Here is a 16,102-nt window from a genome sequence, read left to right as displayed (position 1 = left end):
TCTCTGAAGCGTATTGATAAAGGCCGGGATCACCCGTCTTTGTAAAGACACTGCCCAGAAGAAGACAATGGCAAACCAAAAATTGCTAAGAACAATTGTGGTCATGCGAAGACCATGATCACCCGAGTCATACAACATGGCTCATGGTGGTGATAATGAATAAAGGGTGCCAAAATGGCTCCATAACATTCAAAGGGGGTGAGTCACCTCCACATATTGATAAACTTCCACTGAACAGTGTGGGCATCTTATACTGCTGGTGGAATGTGTGGAGAAACTTGCAGGCTGCCCCCACTATGTCCTTGGATGTGTTGGTTGTTAACACAAATGATATATCTCCTTGTATATTTCAAAGCACATGTGATAAATCTGAATCGGAATTTAACATGATTAAGCCACCACCAGTGCTGACTATAGCAGGCTTGAAAACAAGAAGTCACTGGCTGCTCCACACCTCCATAACATCTGAAAAGGCTCTCTCCAAGTTTAGTGGAGAGGAGACAGGGAAAATGAGGAATTTATATGATGGTTAATGAAAAATCGAGAGATACTTTGAGATTTTGCAGTGAGAATCATAGAGTCATAGAAAAGTACAGCACAGAAGCAGGCCCTTCATCCCATCTAGTCCATGCTGAACCATTTAAACTGCCTACTTCCATTGACCTACACTAGGACCACAGCTCTCCATATCCCTACTATTCATGTACCTAACCAAACTTCTCTTAAACGTTGAAATCGAGCTCACATGCCCCACTTGCGCTGGCAGCTCGTTCCACACTCTCACGACCCTCTGAGTGAAGAAGTTTCCCCTCATGTTCCCCTTAAAATTTTCACCTTTCACCCTTAACCCATGACCTCTGGTCGTAGTCCCACCCAATCTCATTTGCTAAAATCTGCTTGCATTTACCCTATCTGTACCCCTCATAATTTTGTATACCTCTATCAAATGTCCCCTCAATTTTCTATGTTCCAAAGAATAAAGAATAAAGCAGCTATTGAGCCACAGAGCTGGAGGTCAACAACTGCCTGCCTGTCCAGAGATGCGCAGATCCCCAAACAATGACTTAGTAAAAGCAGAACTAGCGCACGTAAAAAAAAAGCCCTGAATTCCAGTGGGGGATCCCTGTCCACGAGGCTTACAACCGTCCGCTGAGATGAACAAGTTTATTTCACGTTTAAAATGAAGGCTGGAATCGTTTTGCTCAGCCTGACTCAGGGGGCGTTGAAGACACATCATCTAGCTAGCTCTTACGGTGGGGGGAGAAGGGTGAGTGGGGTGGGCGCTGTGGGTGGTGGCTACTCGGGGCCCACACACCAGGATTCGTCACTGACAGGACGGGGCTATCGGATGTCGAAAGGTTGCGGGGAGAAGGTGGGAGAATGGTGTTGGGGGGAGGTGAGGAATCAGGCGCGGTGGAATGGGGGAGCAGACTCGACGGGCTGAAAGGCCTAATTCAGCTCCTTAGTCTTATGGTCACACCCCACGCTTCTTACCTTACACCAGTAAAGCAGTCAGAAAATTTATTTATTGATTGATTTGACTGAGATACAGCCCTTCCGGCTCTTCAAACCACGCCGCCCAGCAACCCCCAATTTAATCCTAGCCTAATCACGGGACAATTTACAATGACCAATTAACCAGTAGGTCTTTGGACTGTGGTAGGCACGTGGCCAAGTGGTTGAGGCATTGGACTAGCAACCTGAAGGTTGTGAGTTCGAGCCCCAGCCGAGGCAACATGTTGTGTCCTTGAGCAAGGCACTTAATCACACATTGCTCTGCGACGACACTGGTGCCAAGCTGTATGAGTCCTAATGCCCTTCCCTTGGACAACATTGGTGTCGTGGAGAGGGGAGACTTGCAGCATGGGCAACTGCCGGTCTTCCATACAACCTTGCCCAGGCCTGCGCCCTGAAGAGTGAAGACTTTCCAGGCACAGATCCATGGATGCCTTTGGACTGGGGGAGGAAAGGGAGCACCTGGAGGAAACCCACACGGTCACAGGGAGAACGTACAAACTCCTTACAGGCAGCAGCGGGAATTGAACCCTGGGTCGCCGGTAAAGAGTTGTGCTCACCACGACACTACCGTGCCGCCCATGTTTTAGTTGTGCTTCTCCCAACCTTGCCCAGGAATCAATTTCTAACTATTTCCATTCACCCACTGGGATATGTGAGCTCTGGCCACCCATTAGCCCAATGTTTCTGAAGTTTTCCCTTCATCATCTTCTGGAGATTACATGTCTTCTGATTAGAACGGTCACACATGATCTACCGGCCTACAGAAAAGAACTTCCAGACTTAAAAGGTGCTGCAAATATGGGAGCAACATGCCTGTACTGTCCCAGTAGCTTCATACACACGGTTTCTTGGCCCTCAGAGGGTTGGATGGGCTAGAACATCCACTATGGTCCCATGAAATGACTTATTGCTATCTGCAAGTGGATGAGTGCTCCAATCCAACGATGAGGACCATCTCAGAGCAAGTTAGATATTGTTCCTACCAGAACATCCTGCGTTCCTGATCCCAGCCACCCCACACCCCCTCAGCCACCCCTCCCCACCCACGTGACCCAAACTGAACGACCAGCTCTCTGGGCTTTGGGGTCAGGATTTCCACTTGGTGGGGAAGGGGCGGTTGTACAAGCAGCTGCTCGGCTGGGCCCAGTGACTCTTGCTGCCATATAGTCAGATGTTGGGCAGGTGGTGGTCCTGCTTGTGGCGCTGGCTCTTCTTGTTCTCCAGAGCGGGCGAGGTGTTGCTGTTCGTTAACTGGGGCAGGTACTGCATCTGGGGGAGGGAAAGGGAAAGGCGTTACAGTGGGATCCCCGTTAGGGTCCGGTGCCATTGCAGCAACATACATAACACACACACACATACAGAATCAGAATCAGTTTTAGTATCACTGGCATATGTCGTGAAATTTGTAACATGGAAGCACCACGCACACAAGACAGCGCACAGACACATGAATGCACACACCTGATCACACCCATGGACGGACGGACAGACAGACAGACACACACACACACACACACACACACAAAAGAACGAAACGCTTGCCTGACGTTAACCCTCTTGCTGGCTCGTTGGGCTGAGACCGCAAACCTAGCAAGTTCATTTGCAAGAGAAAGTCTGCAGATGCTGGAAATCCCAGCAACACACACACAAAATGCTGGAGGAACTCAGTAGGCCAGGCAGTATCCATCGATTTCTCAAACTTCTAGTAATGCCACCTCCCCACCTTCACCATTTCCCATCCCCTTGCCCCTCTCTCATGTCATCTCCTTGCCCGCCCATCGCCTCCCTCTGGTGCTCCTCTCCCCCCGACCTTTCTTCTTTCTTCCATTGCCTTCTGTCTCTTTCACCAATCAACTCCCTAGCTCCACACATCAAAGTTGCTGGTGAACGCAGCAGGTCAGGCAGCATCTCTAGGAAGAGGTACAGTCGATGTTTCGGGCCGAGACCCTTCGTCAGGACTAACTGAAGGAAGAGTGAGTAAGAGATTTGAAAGTGGGAGGGGGAGGGGGAGATCTGAAATGATAGGAGAAGACAGGAGGGGGAGGGATGGAGCCAAGAGCTGGACAGGTGATTGGCAAAAGGGATAAGAGAGGATTATGGGACAGGAGGCCCAGGGAGAAGGAAAAGGGGGAGGGGGGGAAAACCCAAAGGATGGGCAAGGGGTATAGTGAGAGGGACAGAGGGGGAAAAAGGAGAGAGAGAAAAAGAATATGTGTATTTAAATAAATAACGGATGGGGTATGAGGGGGAGGTCGGGCAGAAGTTTGAGAAGTTGAGACTTTCTTTTCTCTCTCCTTTTTCTCCCTCTGTCCCTCTCACTGTACCCCTTGCCCAACCTCTGGGCTTCCCCCCCTCCCCCTTGTCTTTCTCCCTAGGCCTCCTGTTCCATGATCCTCTCATATCCCTTTTGCCAATCACCTGTCCAGCTCTTGGCTCCATCCCTCCCCCTCCTGTCTTCTCCTATCATTTTGGATCTTCCCCTCCCCCTCCAACTTTCAAATCTCTTACTAGCTCTTCCTTCAGTTAGTCCTGACGAAGGGTCTTGGCCTGAAACATTGACTGTACCTCTTCCTAGAGATGCTGCCTGACCTGCTGCGTTCACCAGCCACTTTTATGTGTGTTGCTTGAATTTCCAGCATCTGCAGATTTCCTCATGTTTGTGTTTTTAAACTCCCTAGCTCTTTCACTTCACCCCTACCTCCAAGTTTCACCTATCACCTGGCGCTTCTCTCTCCCCTCCCCCCACCTTTCAGATCTACTCCTCAGCTTTTTTTCACCAGACCTGCCGAAGAGTTTTGGCCCAGTCGACTGTACTTTTTTTCCATGGATGCTGCCTGGCCTGCTGAGTTCCTCCAGCGTTTTGTGTGTGTGTGTGTGTGTGTGTGTGTGTGTGTGTGTGTGTGTGTGTGTGTGTGTGTGTGTGTGTGTGTGTGTGTGTGTGTGTGTGTGTGTGTGTGTGTTGCTCAGCAAGTTCATACCAATGTTTCGAATGGGTGGTGCACAGGATGCCTCGTTGATGTGTGACTCGTTCCTCACACTGGCCGTGACATCATCCAGGATTTGACCACACGGCACAGGCAGTCCAGAAGACACAGGAGCAGACATAGGACCATCATGGGTGATTTATGTCCCCTCTCAACCCTACTCTTCTGCTTTCTCCCTGTAACCTTTGACACCCTGACTAGTCAAGAAACTATCAATCCCTGCTTTAAATATGCTGGATGACCTGACCTCCATAGTCTTCCATGGCAACGAATTCCACAGACTCACCACCCTCTGGCTAAAGAAGTCCCTCCTCATCTCTGTTCTAAAGGGACATCCTCTCTGATGGTGGTGTCTGAAAAGAGGATGCTGTCCAAGTTGCATGCCATCTTGGACAATGTCTCCCATCCACTACATAATGTACTGGGTGGGCACAGGAGTACATTCAGCCAGAGACTCATTCCACCGAGATGCAACACAGAGCGTCATAGGAAGTCATTCCTGCCTGTGGCCATCGAACTTTACAACTCCTCCCTTGGAGGGTCAGACACCCTGAGCCAATAGACTGGTCCTGGACATTTCCTGGCATAATTTACATATTACTATTTAACTATTTATGGCTTCATTACTACTTAACTATTTATGGTGCAACTGTAACGAAAACCAATTTCCCCCGGGATCAATAAAGTATGACTATGACTATGAATCCTGAGGTCCTCTAGTCCTAGACTCCTTCACTATAGGAAGCATCCTCTCCATGTCCACTCTATCTAGCCTGTTCAATATTTGATGGGTTTCTATGAGGTCCCCCTCTCATTCTTCTAAACTCCAGCGAGTATGGGCCCGAAGCCGTCAAACGCGTCTCATACGTTAACCCTTTTGTTGCTGGGATCCCCCTCGTGGACCTCCTGTGGACCCTCTCGAGTGGCAGCACAGCCTTTCTCAGAAACGCGCACAGAATCGCTGGGGGACCTCAGCAGGTCAGCCGGCATCTTTGGAAGGGAGTAAGCAGTCGGCGTTTCGGCCAAGAGCACTTGTTCAGCGGTTTTCACACTGACAGGTGACCAGTCAGTGACGCGTTGGCGGAAGCGGCTACGGACTTACCCCCTGAGGGCGTCGGCGTGGCACCCTCCTGAACCTCTCCGCCTCCCTGCTGCTCTCCAGCTCCTCCCGGTAACTGTCGAAGTGTGGGTGCTGCAGGAGCTGATCGCAGGTCAGCCTCTCTGCTGGGTTCATCATCAGGCACCCCTGGGGCAGTCAACAGAGTGGCAGACATTCACACTGGGATCTGAGCAACTCCTCAACCGCGTCACAGTGAGCCCCAGGAACGTAGGACGTGTGAAACAGCCGTGACTGAAGCATCCCAACCCCACTCTGTTACTATAGGCTGCACCTATCAAGGCCCTCAACATCGTCAAGCGTCTACCCCACAACCTCTTTGATCTCCTACAGCCAGGCAGAAGGTGACGCAGTGTAAGAACACAGACTGTTTGGCTGGGTAACAGCTTCTCCCCCCCAGGCTATGAGACTTCCGAAACAGCCTGATACCAGCCGGTACACATTATCTATGATAGATCCATTTGCAGTAATCTGTCATATATTAACAGATATGTCCTTTACGCTGTTGGCCAGAAAGAACTACAGTCTATAAGTCAGTGAGTTCGAATGAATCAAGGATAGTGAAAGCAGACAGAGCAATTGTCTTTGTTCTTGCCATGAGGTTGAAGGAATGGAGGCAGTCATTTTGTGAAGCTGCTCTGCATCCTCCATTTTGTGAAATTAAGTTACTTGATCAGGGTTTTAAATTAGATACCCAGTGATGCTCCAGGTAATCTGCCGGACTAGAGGTAATTTCCAAATAAGAAGTTATTTGTGAGGAGTTCCTTTATATAATATAACATGCAGGTTTGTGAATGGTGGGGTCTGTGCCTGCTCTGGGTGATTTGAGCTGCATACTGAAGAGAATAAAGAGCCATAAATTACTTGTGGAAAGTAGGGCAATAAATGGATGCTGGCTTGGACCAGAGCCAATAAGGTGTTAAAGGTCAGTCAGATGACCCCTAGCCAATAACACTGAAATGCATCATTTGAATAGGTAAGGAAAAAGGTAAAAGCAGATGCTTTGTGTGTGCTGGCAGCGATGACTGACCATCGAGATCTGGCATTGTTGATGTACAGTGCCCCACAAGATACGTGGAGATTTGGAACTGGACCATGAGAAATACATGGCCAGCAGAGACTTATTTTTTACTTTTTTCTATTCTTTGACTGTTCATGGAGGGTCAGGAAAACTTAGTAGGTGTGCACAGAAGTACCGACTTGTGTAAATTCACATGTTCCTCCATTGAGACAATAAAGATTCTTGGTAATTACAGATTCCCTCTGTGCCTCCCTGATCATTATTACTAAAGGGCAGATCCTCGTAACAATATCAACTTGTACATCTACAGAATATATTTTTTATGATCTGTTAATACTATTTTATGTGTTGTATGTGATATATTGGAGTTTGGAAGCACCTCCAAGAGGACTACAACCTTATCGCAGGGTTTGGAGACTCGCGCGCCTCAATGATCTGGAGAGCTACGTTGGCTGGAGTCAGGGCTTTATGCTTTGACTCTTGGTAGGGTCACCCATGCCAAACAGGTCAAAGGGTAGAGGACAGACTAAGAGTGGTCCACCAGTCCTCCAGGTTCAGGGGTTCAGCTTAGAGCTAACAAAATTGTTACAGAAACAGCAATAAAGAAGTCTTTTGCTTCTGAGTGTAACGGTATTCCTGAGTCTCCATCCGGGACTCGCGTGACTGACAGTAGTGAAAACCGAGAGGAAGCTACTGACATGATGAAGGGAGCCATGACTACCACCAGAGATGGAGGACCTTCACTGCTGCTCTAAACACCAGCGGCGTAATGGGCAGTAAGATGTGATACAGATACTGTGTTTTGCACCTTATTCCCAGAGCAACATTGTTTGGTTTAGCTGAATACCATGTGTATGGCTGAGTGTCAAGAAACATGAACTTGAACTAGAAATTAAAGCTGGCAAAAATCATTACAAAAATCACTCAGATGCAAGAATACGATCATAGCTTTAGTTTTATGAAATCCTGGAACTTCCCCTCCAAAGCACGAGAGGAACATCTTCACCAGATATTTAACTCTGCCAGGTTTGGCCCCAAGCCCGACTGTGGAAGGAGGAGGGTTGGGCATCACGTAAAGATCCCGGTGCTACAGAAGTTCCAAAGACCTCATCCCTGGGAGAGGAAGGATCCACCAAGGGGATGGGCTGGACCTGGAGACAAGGTGAAAGTCTGGCCCAGGACAAAGGGCTCTGGTGAGCTACTGCTGGCGACCTAGGCCCCAGTAGGGGGTGATGGTCTTAAGGAGCAGGTGAAAGAGGTCTGCTTCTGCTTTGGTTTCTGAAGATCTTATAGAAACATACAAAATTGTGAAAGGGATAGATAAGATAGAGGCAGGAAAGTTGTTTCCACTGGTAGGTGAGACTAGAACTAGGGGACATAGCCTCAAAATTTCGGGGAGTAGATTTAGGATGGAGATGAGGAGGAACTGCTTTTCCTAGAGGGTGGTGAAGCTGTGAAATTCTCTGCCTAATGAGTAAATATATTTAAGACACCTCAGTAAATATACTTAAAACAAGGTTGGATAGATTTTTGCACAGTAGGGGAATTCAGGGCTGTGGGGAAAAGGCAGGTAGGTGAAGATGAGTCCATGGCCAGATCAGCCATGGTCTTATTGAATGGCGGAGCAGGCTCGGCAGGCCGGATGGCCGACTCCTGCTCCTATTTCTGATGTTCTCATGTTTCTGGATGATCAGTCCCACGGAGCTGCTTGTGGTCGGGCAGCCTGGCGTTACCTGCACCGTGCCCTGGGTGATGTCCCTCAGGGAGGTTAGTACCAAGGGGTTCACACTCACCTTCATGAAGTGGAGGGCCTGAGCAGAGATGTGCGGGAACTTCGTTTCGAGAGGCTCCTGTCACGGGAAACAAAAGCGGTGGCAAAGTTACCAATATTGTGAGGTCCAACGCTGACCAGAGGAACAACATCTCAGCTTCTGCATGGGTGCTCCACAACCCAACTGCATGAACAGTGGCTTTCTTTTTCTCTCTCTCTATGTCTGTTTCACTCTCTCCCTCCCCTTCTTTTTCTCTTTCCCTCCACCTTCTCGCTCTACTCCCCACCCTTCCTTCCCCCCGCCAAGATCACCCTTCTCCCCCACCCCTCCCCATCCCCGATCCTCCTACTTCGAAGATTCAAAGTACATTTATTATCAAAATATGCATGCGGTGTTCAACCCTGGTATTCATCTTCCCCACAGACGGCCACCAAACAAAGAAACGCCATGGAACCCGTTCAAAGAAAAACATCAAACCAGCTCCAACGCGCAAAAAAAAACAAATTGCGCAAACAGCAAAAATAGAGTGCTTAACACACAAAATATTAAACATCGCACAGCAGAGTCCTTGAAACAGTCTCAGAACGTTCAGTTTAGTTCAGCTCTGTTCAATTTAGCATTCTGTTGTTTATTGACTTTTCCTCGTTTCTCCCCTTCCAATCCCTACCACCCCTTTCTCCCCCTCTTAATTCCATTCACCCTGGACACACATTTTACTCACAGGCTCTCAGCCCAATGATTCCTCCTCTCTGGTCCTGGTTCCATTTGCCTTTCTCCCCTCCCCTCATGGTTTCTACTATCAGATTCCAGTACTGATCCTTCCCTGAGGAGGGAGGAGAAGATGGCGGCATGACGCAGCGCGCGCGGCCGTTCCAAATGATATCGTATGTGTAACTAGGGCCGTGCACAATCCTGGTTTGATGGAGACAGCCGTGAGAAGCTCAGAGGAACATCTGGAGTAACTTCTGAAATGCCCGCTTCGCTGCCGCTGCTACTGTGCGATCGAGAATCTCCGGAGGGGAAGGCCCCAGATCCTCGGCTTTGCCTATCGCCTGTTGCCGGGGCCGGGGTCGAAGCGCTCGGCAGAGATGGTGCTCGGTGCTCGGTGTCGGAGAGCTGGTCGGAGGCTCGGAGTTTTCGGACGGACTCGGATTCGGACTGTCGTTGGATGCTTCCAGGATGCTGCATCGGCAAGTTTGCGGTGCTGGAGGTTCACCGTCTGCGTGAGATGATGGGACTTTCGAGAGACTGAGACTTTTTACCGTGCCATGGTCTGTTCTTTATCAAATTACGGAATTGCTTTGCACTGTTGTAACCATATGTTATAATTATGTGGTTTTTGTCAGTTTTTCAGTCGGTTTGTCATGTGTTTCTGTGATATCATTCTGGAGAAACATTGTATCATTTCTTAATGCATGCATTACTAAATGACAATAAAAGAGGACTGTGTGTCCTCATAATCTAATATAATCTCCACATCCTTCCAGTCCCTACTGCACCTGTATCTCCGTTTTTTTTGCCTGGCTCAATCTACCAACTGCACCCTCCCACTGCCCTCCTCCATCTGCCCGCCATCCACCAATCTCCTCCTGGCTCCTGTCTCCCCATTTCCCTCCCCTTATTATTGCTCAAGAGAAACCTCGGGGCTCAAGTCCACTGCTTCGTGAAAGCGGTAACACGAGTAGATAAAAGAGTGGAAAAGGAGGTGTTTGGCGCGCTTGCCTTTATTGGACAGGGCGCTGAGGAGGAGAGTCAGGAAGTTGTGCTGCAGCAGTAGAAAACTTTGCTTTGGTTGCTTTTAAAGTGCTGTATGTAGTTCTGCTCGCCGCATTACGGGAAGGATGTGGAGGTTTTGGAGAGGCTACGTGGGAGGTTCACCGTGTTCACGTTAATGGATTCTGGGCTGCTGATCATGAAAATCACCATGAAATTCCCCTATTGCAGATAATTTTTCCAAAAAATTGCCTATATTTGTTATTTCAATTCATAATACAAGTCAGAATATCAAATGCTAAGATTAAGGAAGGCATTTTTGTTGGTCCACAAATCAAACAGGTCATTAATGACAGGCAATTTAAAGAACTTCTAGTGGGACTGGAGAAAAAAGAAATCGCACGGAAGGCATTCTAGGATGCTGCTGAAACTTTTCTTGGCAATTACAGAGCACCAAACTACGTGCAGCTGGTTGACAGCATGCTTCAAGCATACAAAATCATAAAGTGCAACATGTCACTAAAGATTCATTTTCTGCATTCCCATTTCGACCTCTTCCCTGCAAATCTTGGCACTGTCAGTGACGAGCACGGTGAAAGGTTTCACCAGGACATCGCAGTCATGGAGAAACAGTATCAGGGCAACTGGAATCCATCAACGCTGGCTGATTATTGTTGGACACTTAAGCGAGAAGCCTCAGACACTGAGTACAAATGAAAATCGTCAACAAAACAGTTTTAGCTTAGTTGAACTATTGCAAAGCATCAGCAGTATTATGCAATTAAACCCATTATATTCAATAAAAGTTAATTTCTTGTTTCTCCAAATTCCTACGTGATACAAGTTGTCTGAAATTATATTTGTGTTCAGCTTCAAGCAGTCTATCATAAACAAAAAAATTTCTGAGGAAGCAACACTTTCGAGAAAATTTGTTGTCCAGTATTAACTGTTAAGTTCCTTGTAGATGCTGCCTGATCTGCTGAATATTGGCGGCAATTGCGTGAATTTCATTTACTTCAAATTTCTAGTAACTGGAGTTACTATTTTCCAGTTAGCGAGTTCTGCTGAGCAATTTGGTCGAAACTGATCTCTCAGTTCACCTCATTACCACCCTTGCTGCTAACTTTTATCTGCTGTATCTCTGACTTCCCCAGCTCCGTTTCAGAGGGTGGGTTAGCGAGCAGAGTCTACTGCGAGCCTACACTCGTACACAGCAACTAGAACAAACTTGTTTCTGTGGCTCCATTTCATTCTCCCCGTTTCTCTTCTACATCTTCGCACACCAGCTTCTACACCTTTGCTCCGCCCACAACGGGGATAATTTCCCGGTGGCCGACCATTTTAATCCCACTCCCCATTCCCATTCCGAGCTGTCGGTCCATGGCCTCCTCTATTGCCACAATGAGGAGACTCTTAGGTTGGAGGAGAAGCACTTCATATCAACTCCCCAACTTCTGATAATTAAAAAAAGAACCTAGTGCTTTCCCCGTGTAGATGACGAATAAACTCTTCTCGGTTTCCAGCTGTGTACAGGTATTGATTTTAACCAATGTTTCTATGGCAAACTCTGCCATTTTCTTCAGGGATGATGCCTAGGCACGTCTAGCCAGTAGTATATATACCCCCGTTGTCCATCCCTCCTGCCTGGCTAGTCCTCAACCAATCAGGTTTCTGCTGTCCCATCTTGTTTACAATTGTATTCCAGTTCTTACTTAGACCAAGACCATCGTCTGTGTTGAAATACCTTTTCTCTAGTTTTATCTCAATGGGATCTTTCACCAGACGGTTCCAGAAGCCATTGGCGTGGCACAGAGGTTCTGTGCCGTCAAAGTCAATCTTACGGCCATCGCGAATGCAATGTTCTGCTACGGCCGACTTCTCCGGGTTAGGCTCCTTGATGTGGGTTTCCACCATGTGTCCCGTCTGGCTGATATACGCTGCTCCGCATTCGCAGGGAATCCTGTAAGTGCTAGCCGTCCTGAGTCCCCGGTCATCTTTGACCCTTATAAGCTGTGATTTGAGCTTCCTGCCAGGTTTGTGAATGGTATTAATCCGATATTTCTTCAGGATCCTGGCAATCCTTCTGGTAATTACTCTCCACTCCCCCTTCGCTCCTTTCCTATTCCCCATTCTGGCTCCCCTCTTTCCCATTTCTCTTCTCCTCACCTGCATATTACCTCTCACCAGTTCCCTCCTCCTTTCCTTTCTTCCATGATCTCTCCTCCTAGCTGATTCCTTTTCCTTCATCCCTTTACCTTTTCCACCAACCACCTCCCAGCTTCTTACTTCAACCTCATCCGCCTCCTCCCCCCATCTACTTTCCCCCCTCACCCGGTCTCACCTATTACCTTCCACCTTGTACTCCTTCCACTCCCACCTGCTTCCCCCTTCCTTTCCGGTCCCGATGAAGGCCCGGAACATCATTCCTCTCCACAGATGCTGCCTGACCTGCTGGGTCCCTCCAGCATTTTGCGGGGGTTACTTCCGCCAACAGTTCTCCTTTCTCCTCAGCCACGGTTGCCCTCCCCCTCAGGATAGGTAGTGAGGCTCTCCACTCTGCTTGTCCTATCTCCTGACTTCTGCACTGAGCTGGGAGAAGGGTAGGGCTCCCCTTGTCTTCACTACCCACCCCCCCTGCCAAGTTTTCATCAACACTGCTCTCCGGACGCAGGATTCCCTTTTTCACGGCACCTTTCCGGTCAGAAAATGGAATGTCGGCTCCCTTGCCTGCTCCCTTCTCCTGGCCCAAGGCCCCTAGGCATTCCCTCCTGTTGAAGTAGTGAGTAATTTGCACTGCTCCCAATTTAGTGCACTGTATTTGTTGCACAGGATGTGGTCGTTTCTGCTCTGGGGAAACCAAATGCAAAATAGACTGGGTGACTGCTTGTCATAAAGTCTCCGAGAGTGACCCAGATTCCTATCACTTTATCCGTCGCATTCTGACCCACATCTTACCTCTCCTGATGAAGCCCATTTTGAGCTCAAGGAACCGTATCTCACCTTCCAACTGAACCTGTTACAGCCTTACAGATTCAGCGCTGATGTCAATAATTTCAGATATCCCGCCACTCCAGTCTGGTACCTCACATCTCCAGGACTTTCTCTGGAACTTTAAGCTCTATTCATGTCCTCTCCTTCCATTAATGTGCCCCCCCCAGACAAACCTTCTACCTCAGGATTTATCCAATTCCATCTGCCCTACAGCCATAATTTTGTTCTCTTTTAGACGCACTTCACAATTTGTTTCATTACTAATTCTTACCTGTAACAGTAACTCTTTGTCTAGCCACAGTTGCTGCCTGACCTCCTGGGGTCAGTTTTTGTTTTACAGAGCATCTGTTTCACCGCCCCCCCCCAACCCCCGGATCACTTAGAACAACAAATTTTGTCACCATCACCTCACAATCTGTGTGAGATTTCTGTCCACAGCGAGTCACATATTTGCGCTTCACAAGTCTGTCACAACTAAGAAGGTGGTTACTTGGTAGTCCTGATGAAGGGTTCCGGCCCGAAACATTGACTGATCATTTCTACGGATGCTGCCTGACCTGCTGAGTTCCTCCAGCGTGTTGTGAGTGTTCCCATGAAATCTGTGCCAGCCCTCACAGAAATCCCATCAATCCTCACGTTTTCCTGTAATCTATTCTCTCTCAGATGCTCATCAAGGCACCGATTGTCCTCACACCCACCCACGCAATGGCTAAAAATACAATGCCTCAAAAAGGCAGCATCCATCTTTAAGGAGTCCCGTCACCCAGGACGTACCCTCTTCTGATTGCAATCATCAGGGAGCAGGTGGAGATTACCACTTCAGATCAGCTTCTTCCCCCCTGTCACCTGATTTCTAAATGGACATTGAACCCATGAACCTGGCCAAGTGGTTAAGGCATTGGATTAGCGATCTGAAGGTCGTGAGTTCGAGCCCCAGCCGAGGCAGCGTGTTGTGTCCTTGAGCAAAGCACTTAACCACACAGTGCTCTGCAATGACACTGGTGCCAAGCTGTATGCGTCCTAATGCCCTTCCCTTGGACAACATTGGTGTTGTGGAGAGGGGAGACTTGCAGCATGGGCAGCTGCTGGTCTTCCATACAACCTTGCTCAGGCCTGCGCCCTGGAGAGTGAAGACTTTCCAGGCGCAGATCCATGGTCTCGCAAGACTAACGGATGCCTTTAGACACATATATGTGTGCGCAAGAGGGAAAGGGGGTGGGAGAGGGAGGGGAGGGGAGGGTGGGGAGAGGGGGGAGAGAGGGGGAGGAGGGGGGGATGGACATGTGGATGCGTGTGTGAGTGAGAGTGTATATGTGTGAGCGTTGACCAGTTTGGAACAGTATCACTGCTGTTCCTAGAAGTGCGACCCAGATCACAGATGTTTCTGGGATTTGTTGGAGTCACTCATATAGATATAAGTTTTACTGTAAGTTACAGTTTTTATTATTTTTTATTGTGATGTACCATAACAACAAATTTCACAACATATGCCAGTGATAATGAAACCCGACTCTGAGTTAACCTCCCCACCAGCACTTTTTGTGGTACAGAGGAGGCTGGAGCACCCGTGGGAACCCCATGTGTTCACAGGGAATTTGTACGAACGGGTGGCGGTGTAGTGGAGCAGTTAGTGCGATCGCTTTTTCAGCGCCAGCTATTACCGATCGGGGTTCAATTCCTGCCGCTGTGTGTAAGTTCTCCCTGGATCTTTGTGTGTCGCCTCTGTGTGCTCCAATTTCCTCCCACGTACGTACCCAAAGACGTGCTGGTTAGGGGTTACAGTGAGCTGTGGACACGCAATGTTGGCACCAGGAGCATGGCAACACCTGGGGGCTGGCCCCAGCACGATCCGTGTGTTGGTCGTTGATGCAAACCGACACATTTCGCTGTACGTTTTGATGTACGTGCGACAGATAAAGCCAATCTTTAATCTGAATCTGGGCTTGATCCCGATCGCCGCCACTGGAGCTTCGAGCTAGCAGCACTACTTGCTGCAGTGCCACGCCGCCCAGCTCACTGAACGCAAATCAATGAGTAGATGGCAACAGAGCACTGGAGGGTCATTCACCTTATAAAGGAGACTCTTACCAGGACGTCAGGCTCCGGAATGTGGACTCCACTGAAGAACTGGTTGGAGCTGAAAACCTTCTGGTGCCGAGGGATGAGATCTCCTGCAGGACCAAAGAGAAGTCGTCACACACAAGAAGCAGACTGCAGAACGTGGCCGAAGGACAATGCAGAGCAACCAGGACATCTCTCACCTGCCGCAAGATCTGAACGCACTCCTGCCCTGGCACCAGCGCCATAAAAGGCTGGAACCAGTAACAGCAAGCTGCGGACTCAAGAGATAATTGGCAGCTCAGCTTTTTCTTTAAACTAGGCTCCTAAACTGTCAAGGCCAAGGGTCCCGGCCCGAAACATCGACTGTACCTCTTCCTATGGACGCTGCCTGGTCTGCTGTGTTCACCAGCATTTTTTGTGTGTGTTGCTTGAATTTCCAGCACCTGCAGATTTCCTCATGTCTGAACTATTAGGGATGCAGTCTCTATTGACACTTTTAAACACCAGCTGAAAACCCATTTATTTAACCTTGCTTTTAATGAACGTCTTTTTACAGTCATAGCACAGAAACAGGTCCTTCGGCCCATCTAGTCCATGCTGAACCATTTAAACTGCCTACACCCATTCATCTGTACCAGGATCATAGCTTTCCATATCTCTACTATCCATGTACCTATCCAAGCTTCTCTTAAACTTTGAAATTGAGCTTGCATGCACCACTTATGTTGGCAGCTCGTTCTGCACTCTCATCCTCTGAGAGAAGATGTTTCCTCTCATGTTCCCTTGAACTTCTCACCTTTCACCCTTAACCCATGACCTCTGGTTATAGTCCCACCCAACCTCAATGGAAAAGGCCTGCTTGCATTTATCCTATCCATACCCCTTATAATTTTGTATCCATCTATCAAATTTCTTCTCGATGCTC

The 16,102-nt window shown here is 48.5% G+C and overlaps 1 protein-coding gene across 1 annotated transcript in view; it reads right to left on the bottom strand.

Annotated features, from left to right (window-relative positions):
• Nucleotides 1–852: 852 nt before the first annotated feature.
• The window catches only part of LOC134352653 (cyclin-dependent kinase-like 1), an 82,864-nt gene continuing 67,614 nt past the window's right edge, over nucleotides 853–16,102 (bottom strand). Inside the window, exons 6-9 of the mRNA XM_063059993.1 lie at nucleotides 15,205–15,287; nucleotides 8,434–8,490; nucleotides 5,605–5,748; nucleotides 853–2,787 (exon numbers count right to left, since the gene is read on the bottom strand). Of these exons, the coding sequence (XP_062916063.1) occupies nucleotides 2,686–2,787; nucleotides 5,605–5,748; nucleotides 8,434–8,490; nucleotides 15,205–15,287 (386 nt within the window). The 3' untranslated portion in view covers nucleotides 853–2,685. The remainder of the gene's footprint in view (nucleotides 2,788–5,604; nucleotides 5,749–8,433; nucleotides 8,491–15,204; nucleotides 15,288–16,102) is intronic.

This window comes from Mobula hypostoma, chromosome 10 (genome assembly GCF_963921235.1).
Source record: "Mobula hypostoma chromosome 10, sMobHyp1.1, whole genome shotgun sequence".
NCBI lineage: Eukaryota > Metazoa > Chordata > Chondrichthyes > Myliobatiformes > Myliobatidae > Mobula > Mobula hypostoma.
This window is presented reverse-complemented; position numbering and strand designations above follow the sequence as displayed.